Source organism: Diuraphis noxia, unplaced genomic scaffold, assembly GCF_037042655.1.
Source record: "Diuraphis noxia isolate RWA-SAM2 unplaced genomic scaffold, SU_Dnox_SAM2 contig0004, whole genome shotgun sequence".
NCBI lineage: Eukaryota > Metazoa > Arthropoda > Insecta > Hemiptera > Aphididae > Diuraphis > Diuraphis noxia.
In genome coordinates, this window is record NW_028301714.1 from 66,523,486 (window position 1) to 66,538,365 (window position 14,880).

The 14,880-nt window shown below is 26.6% G+C and overlaps 1 protein-coding gene across 3 annotated transcripts; it reads right to left on the minus strand.

Annotated features, from left to right (window-relative positions):
- Positions 1–7,741: 7,741 nt before the first annotated feature.
- Positions 7,742–14,460, minus strand: Pten (phosphatase and tensin-like protein). 3 transcript variants are annotated; one of them, XM_015522523.2, is made up of 10 exons: positions 14,244–14,460; positions 13,956–14,150; positions 12,789–12,921; positions 12,554–12,728; positions 12,145–12,252; positions 11,009–11,153; positions 10,742–10,926; positions 9,990–10,153; positions 9,533–9,771; positions 7,742–9,077 (listed from the first exon to the last, which is right to left on the minus strand). In XM_015522523.2, exons 2-10 carry the CDS (start codon positions 14,104–14,106, stop codon positions 9,058–9,060), a joined length of 1,320 nt encoding a protein of 439 aa, XP_015378009.1. In that variant the 5' UTR covers positions 14,107–14,150; positions 14,244–14,460; the 3' UTR covers positions 7,742–9,057. The 3 variants fall into 3 exon arrangements, with proteins under 3 accessions (XP_015378009.1, XP_015378004.1, XP_089081614.1); XM_015522518.2 differs by having other exon boundaries at positions 7,742–9,156; XM_089225488.1 differs by having other exon boundaries at positions 7,742–9,207.
- Positions 14,461–14,880: the final 420 nt, after the last annotated feature.

Here is a 14,880-nt window from a genome sequence, read left to right on the forward strand (position 1 = left end):
TAAACCAAAAGTACTTTTCCCTTTATTTGTACATAATGGAACACAGCAAGACATTTTAACTGTACCTTTTAAAATTAAGTACAACAAAATGACAAAATGACATATGAATAAAGCAGAAAATATAAAATCAGAAGCTGAATCAAATGACAAAAAAAAGCGAGACAAAATTTCGAAATAGATAATAGTATAAGATCTTTAATCATTTCGACACCGGGAGGGCTAATACTCTATTTTTGACAGCCTGCTGTTTCATGGTGTATTTTTTATAATCATAGTCCATGGTTTCCACTACACGCTAATTATTGTGACGCGTACAGGCGTACATATAAAATGTTCAGCGATGTCCAACTACATGGTACAGTGTTTAATTAGGTGGTCACCTAACCCAACCAACCAATCACAGCAAAGGATTTGCGTGAACGTTTATAATGGAAACCCGCCTTTATATTCTATAAAGAATAATCTATTATGCTATAGAACCACAATGTAATGTCGCATAACTCACAAGTTCATATAATATTATTATTCGTTTTGAAAAAATAGTGTAAACTAGTTAGTGTAGTGTCTGGGTGAAGTGTAAGGGATGTGATCAGAAATATGTGTTAGAAACAAATGTTTTTGGTGTAGATTAATCACATTTATTTGAAAATAGAACTACAGAATTACACAGAATCAACAATTCGCTAATAATAAATTAAAAAAAGCGGGTAAGTCGTGGATGTCGCTCTGCTGTTCAGTAGGTTACAAGTGGGTTACTGTAATAATGGATAGAATTAAATTTGAATCCAATGATATTATATCATTGTATACGAAAAACGAATCTGAGCGGAAACGGTTTATTTGTCTAGGATACATTATAGATTATTGAAAATTTTCAAATCTTAGATTTAAAAAGAAAAATTTTTATGAATTTTCTAGCTTAAAATGATTTGCGAATTTTCGTGATTTTTACGTATGTTGTCAAAATTAAAATTTGAATGCTTATAAAAAAAAAAATTGTGGCTATACATTTCTTTTATTTTTCAACTGCTATAGTAACAATATGTTAGAAGCCTTGTATTACATTTTTAAATCATAGATCTAAAAAGAAAAACTTTCATGAATTTCTATCTAAGATAATTTGAACATTGCCATAATTTGTACGTATTTAGTCAAAATTTGAACTTTTAATGCTTATAAAAAAAAAATCATGTCTATTATGTATTTTTAATATTTTTCAACTGCTATTGTTAAAATGTGTTAGAATCCTTCTATTAATTTTTTAAGCTTTTCTACCCAACAAATACATTTTTATCGATAATTATAGAAAAAAAACCAAAAAAGTTGAAAAAAATTAAAATGTCAGTATACAGCTTAAAGCACACCTATATTTTTTGAAAATTGTATCAAATATAGAAAATGCCTATATAAACATTCAGTGAAAATTGCAAGTAACTGCGGTCATTTGTTTTAGAGTTACACCAAAATAAGAAAATCGCTATAAATGTGAAATCCAGTGAAAATCCAATGTTATAAAAATTTAAATTTCAAATGCTAATAAAAATTTAATTTGAATTTCCGGTGGATATTTTTTTTTTGTGATAAAGATTGACAAACTCGTAAGAAATCTTGGGTCATTATTGTGAAAAAAGTGTACACTGATGTAGTAATGTAACATTTTTTTTAAACAAAGAGCGTGTGTAACTACATTATTTCAAAATGAACGCTTTATGGTGTACATGCCTTGTTGTAAAAAAGAACACACTTTTTGTCGAAACGAACTAATCTAAAATGGAATTACAGGGACTGCGAGAGAGGGGTTACTTGATGACCCCTCACTCATCGAACCACATTTTTTTTAGTCATCGTATTGTCCAATATAAAAAAAAAGGAAGAATAAATACATAATAAGTGAAAACTGAAAAGCTTTCAAACATTCACATGTATAAGTAATTCAAATTTGACTTTTTTTCATTCGGTGAGTAAAATAACTAGTAAAATTCTAGATTAGCTCCCAAGAGAATGTTCCAAACATTTTTTTCCAAAAATATTCGGTTAGGATTAGTAATAAAACGTTAAAACGTATGTTTAAATACCTAATTTTAGTAGCTTTATAAACCGAATATGTACCTATCCATTTGAGAAAAAAATATATTCACATTTCTATCAAAATAATATTAATTAATTTAAAATTATATAAATTAAATATCGCCAAAAACTTAAAATAAAAATTCTCTTGTATACTGTCATCATATTTACTTATTGTGCTTAGTTAGTATAGATTGTAAATTTTCAAAAAAGAATGTATTTATGCATGAATTGAAGTCTTCAATTATATTATATTAACCATGACCATTGACCACATCCCATAAATATTACGTAACGGTGGACCTGTATGGGATTAATACCTATGTCATATAATTTAGAAATTCAGAATTTAGATTATCACAAATTATTTTTTTATTTTATTTTATTTTTTTTTTTTTGTAAGGAGAACCGGCGGCAACATAGGCCATTGGGTGTGGGGTGGTACGGTAGGGGTTATTTTTGTATGTTTGTTTGTAGATTTTTAAGTGGGTAGGGTTGTAACAAGTGTTTGTGTAGGTATGTGTGGCAAGGATATGTTGCTGAAAATCCCGGGTGGTCACCCATCCGGGAGCTAGCAACTGCGGCCGGTACGTACGCTCAGTGCATTTCCGCAGATTGAGCGTACGACCACGCCTCACCAAGCCACCATAAATTATTGTTTGGTATATTACTATGATGATTATTTCATTGGTACCTACTTGTGTTTATATACCGTTTATGGTCGAAAAGATAGGTATATTATATTCTTTTGTTATAAATTTGATATCTCACATACGAAAATTTACTAACATAATTGACATGACTCATAATAATTCTAGCCATTAATATTAGCCACATAGGTAATAGTTTTAAAGAGAAACTATTAAAATTAAATACATAAATATCTTAGTTTAGAACCGTGATTAATTTATTATAGTGTCATATGTAAGTAAACCGACGGAGTCTCTATACTATTTTTTTAATTACATTAACATATTATAATTACATTCACATTCTCATATTCTCCTATGAGGTCTTCCTAGACCTCGAGAATCGGAGAATGACAGTTTTAATAGTTTTATCGATACCAGATTCAACCGTGTATCAATTATAAATAAGTACGAAAACAGAGCAATAAATTAGATTAGAATATTGCCGAATGTATGGGCGGCGGCTCTCTGAATTACTGAGAATCCAAACGTTCGCAATAACAACCACTTTGCGGTTCCTTTTGATCCACTTCCTACAATATCTACCGTGTAAAAATTCTGCATAAATACAAGACTAAGTCCATTGCAGAATTAGAATTAGTTTGTGTCTCACTCAATGTAGAACTTACTATAGTCGTTGGGCTTGTCCTCAACATCGCCGCTATACATAAGTTCATTCCATTTTTATTTTTATTTACATTACTAATTTCTCGGGCAGATACTTTATGTTCTGTCCTCAAATTTATATAACTTTATATTTTTATTTCAATAAAATACTTAATATTTTAACATTGTGTAACTTGTAACTCTACCATCGTCTCCTTTGAAAAACCTGATTGTCAATCCAACGTCGCTGAACTCAAATAATAGGCGTTAGTGAGAGATCACTACACATATATATATATATATATATATAGGTACATTTTTCTAAGTAAAATATTTTAATATATATGGTGGATTATTTGATTAATATTGAATAGTTAATATAAATTATAATTTAATTAGTTCACTTTTGTAAGAGGCGTAAGTGAGTGAAATCAAAAATAAAATAATTTGTTCTGGTATAATTATGAGACAAGAACTAATAGATAATGTTTTAATGTTATAAGCTTATAAAACACTTTTTCTGTTTTTCATTAATTTCCTAATTTTCAATATTTTTTTCTAGTTTTGAAGAAATAAAATATGATTAATAATTATAACTAGGCACGCTGAAAATGTTCAGCCGGCTGTACGTGAAGATTCCCGGACGAAAAGTCTGGGGACAAAAAGTCCAAAACTACAAAATTGTCTATTCAATTTTCATTTATAATTATAATGTACCTTATATTATTATATTATATTATAATGTAGGTATATATACACATGTAATATTATATAAATATTATATAGTCAGTTCATATATAATTATTGTATTGGCAAACGTAATGCGTAGATCAAATTATTAACTTTTTTTTTTAAATATTATTGTATCATTATTACTGTAGACTAGATTTTTTAAGACGTTTAACTTTTTTTTTTAATATTATTATATTTGGATCAATGTTTGTATTGACAATTTTTTAAAACATATAACTCATTTTAAATTATTATTTTCATTATAATTATTATCGATGTTTCATAATATAATATTATCTTAAAAATTATAATCCAGTGAATTTCTGTTGTATTTATGACAAATTAGACAATTTTGTATTTTCGGACTTTTTGTCCGGCAATCAAAAGATAAATCCGGACTGTTTGTCATCTCATCTATTTCCATACCGGACTTTTTGACCGATTACCGTACGTGAATTCGCCTGGCGCGGGATGTAACATTGTTTGATAACACAACAACATCGAATAATTCGTAATTTTTCACGAAACTACAAAAAAAAAATTATAAATCAGGAATGAAAATAAAATTTTGAAACGTCAATATTTTCAGAAAAATAAACTACAAAATAGCTATAGTGAATTTTTTTGGAAATAATTAAATGAAAAATATATTTTTTAATTTTTTTACCAAATCATTAAAATAAACTGAAATATGAAATAATTATTCTTACACAGTTACACCTGTGAATATTTTTACAAAATCAGAATTTCGATATCTCCATTATTTCGGGAGATATCGCAATAGTAAATCCTCACGAGACACTATATAATTAATTATATATTATATAATAATTATTATTATTTATTACTAAATTTATCATGTAATATTTAATATTAACGAATTCGAGCACGTGAAAAATTAAAAAATTTGAAACTTGACTCAAAAAAGGTTCACCACCTCTGTTATGAATTCTAAGTAAGTAGGTAGGTATCTAATAACATATTCAGTATAATAGTAATAGTATATAAATTGCCCACACAATTTAATTAGATTTTGGGTGGTACGTAATAGCAATATAGCATTGATTAGGTATACATTTTACTTTTTACTGCAGGGGCGGATTGGCCTATCGGTAAATCGGGATTCTTCCCGATGGGCCGGTTCTTGTGAGGGCCGCTATAATTATTATAATATAATTACAAAAGAAAATTATATTTTTATAAATTAAGCATAAAATATATCAAAAAATCAAATACCTTTGTAGGTATTATTTTTAATATCTTAAACTTTAAACTATTACAATTCATACTAAGAATTTTGGTATTTACGCAATTTTTCTTTATTAAATGGGTTAGCTGCATTTTTCGAGTCATATCAATGTATGGCTGTTTGGTCAAAAGCTAAAAGGTCTGTATGTCTGATGTAAAACATAAGAAACTAGGTGGTTGGCGAATGAAGAAGCTTTGAAAAAAATCTTTGGTGATTTGAAATCTACAGATTATTTGTACATTGAGTTATTAGTTTCACTTTAAGAAATAGAAACTTCTGAACATTTTTCGGTAGAAATAAGATCCAAAAATAACAACTTTAAGGAATCAATTTTAAAATATTACACATTGCTTAAAGCTAGCCTTTAAGTGCCTAAAAATGTACATAATTATTTCCCCATTGTCGAAATATCTGTATAGACAAATGGAATGGACTTGAATAAATCTAAACAATTGGTTATTATATAGCTCATAAGGAATTACAACATTTACAAAGAGATGTTTAAGTGTGGAAAGCAGGTGGATGCATTTATTTTAAATGCTAATAATCAGTTCGGATTAGATTGCACTAAAAAAAATTAAATATGATTTTAGTGTGACCTTACTACGTCACGTTTAAAACGGGATTGTCCCATTTTTGATCATCATGTCCTGTTGTCCCGACAAAACATCGAACGGGACGCTTTTTGTCCAGTTTTTAGAAGATGATCCCATAACCCGTTATCTCTATGTATTATTATGAATAAAAAAAATTTATCAAATAAATAAATAAAAACAATAACAGTATAATATATAACTGTAGTTTAAAATTTGAAGCTTGAAAGTTATTAAGTATAACTGTTTTCGTGGAACGCGTATTAATTGCGATGAATTGTAATTTAAAAAAATGATGACTAATCAACATCAATCCAAAAAGAGTAAGAACACTTTTTTAAGCTCACAACAAAACTAATCCAAACAAGACGTGTTTTATTAAAATATTAAGCTTATTCAACACTGTTTGAATTGGTTTTTTTCTTAAAGTGTATCGACCTAAAACAACAGTTTGTCCCGTTTTTTTTAATATAAAAATTGTCACCCTAGATTTTAGAATAGACTACCTATTCTACAATCAATGGTACCTAATAGATATGTCAGTCTTAATATCAGTGTTTATCGTATATGGTGAATACTAAAATCCAGTAGCTGGTAGAGGTTCTATCTTACGCACCTATGTTCAAATTTTGTAATGTTATGTTGAAACTTTTGGTGATTAATGATGGTAGGTGATGGGTAACCAGCTATTATTCTCTTGCAGTCTCTTATTTTGTCTGGATTAGGGTTATTACAATACACGGTTATACCATATCTATTACCTATGGATATGCGTAATAAGTATAATATTATACCCATCTAACAATTTTATTATAATTAAATATATTATGCAATATAGGTACCATCACTATGATAATAACTAAAAGCATATTATACAATAGTCAAATGTATATTGCTATATTACTAAGTCAATTCAAACTTCAAAGGCGTAAATAGTGTTTGAAATTTAATTAAAAAAAAAAAAAAAAACTGTACCTATTTATAAACTTTGTGTTAATATTTTGTAATAATACATTCTAAATGAATGATTAAAATAAAACAACATTAACATATTATATTTTTACAAATTAACAGAATTGATTTAGTTGATTTTAAAAAGATTGTACCAGCACAATTCACGTTTTACACCTTCAAATATTGAGTTAATATCATTTAAAAAAAAATAATATTTCATATAGAATTTATTTTTCATTAGTTAATGAACAAAATCCAAATAATGCCAATATCAACATAATTATTTAGTATTTTATGTTTTATTTTTATTAATTCTCAGTATCAACTTAGAATGACAATAAAAGGTGTGATATACAATCTACGAGCATTTTTAGTTTTTTTTTTAATGATTATGATAATTTTCATATTATAGTTTAATAAGAAAATCTGATGATTTAATCATACACATAAATCAAAATAATAAATTGATTATTTTGATACTTGCTACTTATTGGTACCGAACAAGATGGTGTTATTTAGGTAGAAATTCAATATTTACAACTCCTACAGCCTGTCAGTTATTATCAACACAAATGAATATATCATATTATAATATATAGGTATTAATATTGATTATAGAATAAATTTATTAAGTTAATATCTATTTATTAATAAGTTTATTCTATAATCAACAGTATTAGTTTATTACCTACCAATTAATTAAACATCATATAGTTTTTAGTCAATTACCAAAAAATCATATTATTCGTTAATTAATTGCATATCTTTAAAAACTACTTAGTACTACTAGTATCAAAAATAGGCTTAACATTGAATTATTATGTTATAAATGACACTACAAAATGGGCTCATTCATTTGTTATTAATTATTATTATAAGAATTTATTTACTGTGTACAGGCAAATGACATAACTATATAGTTTTAAAATATGAATATCCAAATAAAAACATATTTAGGTCCATATGCAATTTTAAATTGAAAAATATATGTAATATTTACCATACTGAATAATGAGATAAAAAAAATATGCACTAGTATTCAAAAACAAAAACTGTTGGTTAGTCCTGGGAACTAATAAAAATTTCAACTCCCTTTTCCACTACCCAGCAAATTTATTGTTATTCTTAAAAAAAACCAATCCATTTTGTTCTATAATTTATGGATTATTTTAGCAATGTTATTTAATAGTAGTAAAATATCTTTTTTTTTTTTAATAACAAAATTCCAATTTTGAATAGCAAAAAAAAAAAAAAAAATACAAGTCATAATCGACATAGTATCACAAACCAAAAAGAAAATATCACAATACATATTTTCAAAATGTTTACAATTCTATGTTAATAATTGCTGACATAGACATTTTTGCTGCCTAAAAATATACCAATATACTTCCAATAAATAAGTGAAAAACAATCTGAATTTATCATTATTCATTACCATAATTATTAAAAACTAAACGATTTGAAAAATAAAGCAAATAAAAAATGTGATTTTTTTATCTTCTTAATAATATGTATATACGAAAAAATTAAAACAATATGACAAATCATATAGAAATTATATGTTCAAACTTTTTATGCATTAAAATATAACAACAAAATATACAATATTAAATTGTTCTCGTGTTGTACTGTTATTTGTTTTAAAGATTAATGAGTGAAAAAAAATTATAATACTGGTAAATAAATGTAAAACCATGGCAACAATCCTATTAAATATGAAATAATAGGCTATAACTTTTACAGAATAGTTTATATTCTAATCATTAATATATAAATAAATATTATAACATAAAAAATTAAAAAAAAAAAACATTGTTCCTAAGTCCATTTTATTTTATTCAATGGCAACATTGGAAGACTTAAAAAAAGACATATAAATAAAAATTAACAGATGAACACGAAAATAAAAAATAAATTTTTAATAAAGTTATCAGAATTAAAACTTTATTTTCTTTGTACTATAAAAATAATAAAATAGGCGAGTGTATGCCTAATTATGGAGTTTTTAAAATCCAGACTATAATAATTGTTATAATCTATATAAATTTTTAACTTAAAAAAAAAAAACATTAACTTGCAGTTATTATATACATATATAGATATACATATACATATAAAAATACGTTTATGTTGTTCGTCTTCTGTTTGTGGCACTCCCAATATCTTACAGATACGTTGACTCGCCTAGAACCACCGGAAACACAATCACATTTGCATCTACGCCATCAGGTGTATTGTGCTCAAGCGACAGGTTTACGAAAGCCTAAGGGAGAGAATAAAGCGGCCTTCACCAATCATTATTCTAAAAAAAATACTACACAACAATAAACAGGGATGATAGCGTTTCACTAAAACGTCCAAACAAGAGTAAAAAAATTAATCAAATCAGATTTGATTTTTATATAAAGAATATTTTCATTTTAAACGTTAAGTATTTACAAGGGAAAATAATAGTTACAAAATGATACACAAGCAACAATTTGTTCGTGTGTATACCATACTAATATTTTCCTGAGAGAGGGAGTTAAAGCGATAGCCTAGTTGAGAAATATTTTAAAAGAATAATAAAATTATTATTTTACTAATCCTTTTTTTTTTTGTTATTATTGCGCTAATTAGGTTTTGAATAAATCACTGACCAGATTCCCATCCATCTTCTTCTTCTTCAGCTGTTGTGCAACTACTGGATTCACTTTCTGATAGCGTTTCACCAACAACTGGTTCGGAAACATCAGTACGTTCAAATAATAAACTTACATGGAAGTCAGCACTAAAAAGTTTATTTTGTTTATCTTTATGGCCGTCCAAATCCCATTTGTTCATGTTTAATGTCAACAGGCGATTATCACTTCCACCCACATGACCATTTGAGTTTGTACTATTACATAAATATTTGAAATTATAAAACATTTACATATTACATTTATATACATTTTTTTCATAATACTTTTAAGTACTAAACAATTCATGTTACTAAAAAGTATATTGAAAATTCAAAAAAAATAAATATCATGTTCAAATACTTAACTCTATTCTAAATTTATAAATTATAAATATTAAATACACGTCATACTGAGAAAAAAATTATATGCTTACCGCATTTGATTATTTGGAAATCGAAAGTTATTTGAGTCATTCATACTATTTGTATGAACTGTTTTTTCCTGCTGGCCACAATGTTTATTTTCTCTATTACTATTTTCAGTAACAGCTGGTTCACAAACGAAAAATGTATTAAACCAGAAATGAAATAGTTTTTCCTGAAACAATAAAATTTAATGCACAACATATAAACTATTAAAAAATAAAAATATGAATTAAGACTAAAATTTATTGATTGGTTGACCTTTTTTTAATACCATTATTTTTGTTAAATTAGAAAATATAAAAATTCAAATGTTTTCTTATCCTATGTATAATTATTATAATTATTATAAATTTTAGTCATTTGTATGATAGAAAACATTCCATATCGATAGATCATGATAGCCTTGTTTAGCTTGAAATTTGTATACCATATATTATGAAATAATTAAACAAGTTATATTTGAATTTAATTAACAACAAAAAATATGATAATTTATAATATTTATATTATAAAGTAAGAGATGTTTTAAAATAATATTTCAGAAAATTAAAATATTATCTTAACATAATATACTGATAAATTGACACAGTTTTATAACTTATCTAAACAGTATTTAATGTTTTCGATTGCCTACAAAATGTAATGATAATGCTTACATCTCTATCACATACTACCTATATGATACAAAAATTAACAAATATATTCAGATAATTTTTATTTTGAGTCAATATTAGACAAAATTTTTACTTTAAATTCATACCTTTTTCTTCATTTTATGTTTATTGTAACACTCTACTTTTACATCTCCAAGGACTTGGGTCATTTGCGTTAAACGAATTGTTACATCAGAAGCATTACGCCGCATATCCTGCACATCAGATGAATAAACTTTTCTGATTTTTGAACTATCACCATTGATCCATTCTGATATCACTAAACGAATACCTAAAAATTGAATTTAAATTTAATGTTATATATTAACAAAATTAATTAATATTTATGAATCATACCAACAAAAAATACATACATGTTTGCCCCGAATTAAAAATATTAGGCACTGGATCTAATTTTATTTCCTTTACAGTCAATACAACAGGCTTGTAATTTAAATTTTTTTCAACTAACAATGCATAATAGTTGACATATCTCCTTTGACTGGGAATAGTGACACCCTAGAAAAAAGAAAACAATGTTGATGCATATACATTTAAAAATTAAATAATTTGAATGAATCTTTTATTGATTGCCAAAAAACTAATTTGAATCACACAAATTAAAATTCACTGAAGAACACAATGTTTTAAGAGAATGCAACACAACCATTTGTTGTCTCCGCCTTACAAGAGCATAACGGGGACAGAGTTGTCAAGTGCTCTAAGGCGTCAGCTGAGACGCGCACTGTCGCCGATTTGAAACTCCGTCACAAGCAACACCTCTCTTCGGGCAGTCAGTGTCTGAAGAGAGACCACCATCTCCCAACCAGGCATGGCAGAAATCCAATAACAAATTGATTCTCCCAAATAGATGTCTGAACTAGGCTTTCAGGTCTACACCTGGACATGGTGCCATAAACAAAACAAAAAAGAAAAGCATAACATACCAAATTTACGCTCAGCAGATCACTTTTAGCTTTGTTAGTTTAAAAATTAGAAGGAATCAACCTATTATGAAACTTGATGTTGAGAACAGTATCTGTATTTGTATGTGGGGTTTTTACAATACTTCAATTTTGTAGAAATCTATGCGTATATAAAAAAGCATAAATTAAAAATGATCATAACTCACTTAAAAACTAAGTAATCGTAAAAAATTCACAAACAGATTCTTACCATCAAGTTTCATAATAGGTCGATCCACTTTAATTTTTAAACTAACGGAGCTAAAAGTGGTCTGCTGATCGTAACCTTGTTATGTTACCCACTTGTAAGACGGAGTTAACAAACATGTGTGTCGCGATGTCTTAAATGAACTTTTTTATTGTTCTCAAATTCTAATAAACTTTATTAGTGGTTGAAATCAGAAATTAAAAATATTTATGAACATATGAATAACTCTAATTATATTTATAAAGTATTTGAATTGTTTTACTCAACAATCGTACTTTATATATATAAATTCTATATAATTTTCAAGTTAAATGTATAAAAAGTATTTGTGTCAAACCTTTTTATCAAATGTTCTCTTTTGTCCATAATAATTAAGAGCTTCTTCTGCTGATAAACACTGTAGACTATGTATTAGATAACAACATATCATTACACCAGTTCGGCCCTTAAAATTAAAACAAGATTTATTAACAAATCAAAAAAATAACACAAGTGAGTGAGCGGTGAGCCTAACATTTACTCTAAAAAAATTAAATTAATTTCATAAGTATAGGGGCCAGTGAAATTATAAATAAAAATGATATATATTATATAATATAATATTATTACTAAACAATAAAGGTGTAACAATTGTCACTATAACAATTATTGTGTTCCATTTTTTGATTTTTTTTCCACCCACACCTCAAGAAATTTTACTTCAAAAATCAATAATAAATAAATAAATACAGTATTTAAATTTGTACCTTTCCAGCTTTACAATGTACAGCAGCTACATTTCTGCTGTCTTCAGCGAGCCATTGATGGACATCTTCACAAAAAGGTTTGATCACTTCAATGCTTGGTGGGTTATGATCTTGAAATGGGTAGGTAGCCACACGCTGGTGGAACTTCCGAGAATCATAAGATCGTTCTGAACAACTAAAAATATAATATTGAATAAATATTAAAATATTATATTTTTAATAAATTAATACTTACAGATTATATATTTTATAATGATTAGGATGTTTCTGATCAAGCAGTCTGCTTACATCATCTATATGATTTCGGTAGACTACACCTTCTAAATTTTCTGCAGGAAATCCCATTGCTATCACATTGTGTTGAATGTCTAATCAAATTAATTAAGGAAAACATTGACTAAAACCATAAAGAAAGAAAATATATATTTCTACCCAACATTGTTGATTTGATTTGATGTTAACAAAAAGAATCTTTCGGAATAGTTGTTCAATTATAGTATGATAAATTACAAGAGATAACAAAATTGTTATCATGTAACATACATCTTTTGTACTGGAGACTAAATTTTAATTAGATATATATCTATAACATAATAATTTTAGATTTTATAAAGCAAATAGAATAGTAAAAATAATATTATGTACCTATTGGAGAATACTTATTTGGAAATATATCAGTACTACTACACTACACTGCTCATCATCAGTCATAACTTCAAATACTTAGTAGGATTATAACTAATTTACTACATCAAAAATCATTGGAAAATATTCATGTTTGGAATAAAAAATAGCAAAACATTATTTTCTTCAAAAATTCTGTTTTTTAGTTATATCAGAATAAGTGAAAATTTTTTTTTTCAAAATAGGTAAGCTAATAATTTTAAACCTAGATAATGAGTTTTTACAGTTAAGTCTTGCATAACATTAATATTATTTTAATTGTTTTGATGCAGTAGATTAAATTTATAAAATAACACAGTCTAGCTACAATATATATTAGAAATTGATTAAATTATATGAATAAACTAATAGAACTGATTGAATAAGCATTTTAAAATATTGTATATAGTATAGTTTAATTTGAGCATAGATATGTTCTGAATAAAATATTTAAAAAATTATATTATGTTATTTGGTTAATTTATTCAAATATTTTAAAATAAATGCTTATTCATAAAAATATAATTTGGTAATACAGATGTTAATATTAAAAATTGTTAACTACCCTATATATTTCAACAAAAGTTTCAATTTTCATAAAAAAACATTGTTATTTTGACACACCTAAGCCTTTTTGTACAAAAAGAAGCAATATTATTCTAACAAGTATATGTCTCCAATGAAAGTGCATCTAATTTCCAAATAATTATTGATAATCAATTAAAAATTCAAAGGATACAAGTCAAATCGAGGTTGAACCCATCTTCAGTATAACGTTTTCTTTGTTTACTGACCAGTTTTTTAATTGGATTAGTCATTTTGATGTTAGGAATGGCCATTCTGGTGCGGATTGACGAGCTATGCACCAGACCAGTAGATTGTTCGTCCATGGCCCTGCTGTTTGTGATTAGTTATGTGCATTGTATTTACTAGACTGTGAACAAACAACAGAGTATTGAATATATAAATATTCGATAAAAATCGGCAACACATTCCAAATTATGATGTACAATTTAAACAGCATTACCTTATAGTCAAGTCCAGAATAAGTATGTAGGTAGTTTATAAATCAACAACACATTTTAAGTGATCAATAAGATGAACATTATGTCTATTTGTGTAATGAATAAGGGTGATAATTTACGACTGGACACTCCAGAGATGAAAAGGACAACGCAACAGAAGAGGGGAAAAAGAAAATGAAATGAAAAATAAAAACTTATAACATTTTTAACATTAAAAAAAAAGAAACAAAGAACTGGAAAGCTTACACCGTAACAGTCTGGTCAATTGTAAGATACATAATAATTACATATACCGCACAATGTTACCAACAGAAACCATGGAGACTAAAACAATTGCCGCAGTCTATAAAATATTATTATTATTTATTATTTTTTATTTATTGAAGAATTTAGTTCAGTAGTTCAGTTCATCAGTTCAGATAATATTGTCATCGGAGACGGTCACCAAAAATTGGAAATTAAAAATAATTAGTTTAATAATTAGTAAATAGTTAATAATGCAATTGCATATTATGCTATAATATTGGTTATTACACGTTTTTATAGCCTTCGTGCCACTACTGGAAATCAAAATAATCAATTATTTTATTTTTATTTGTGATTTTGATAGTGTGGGAGACATTCACTACCTACTCACAA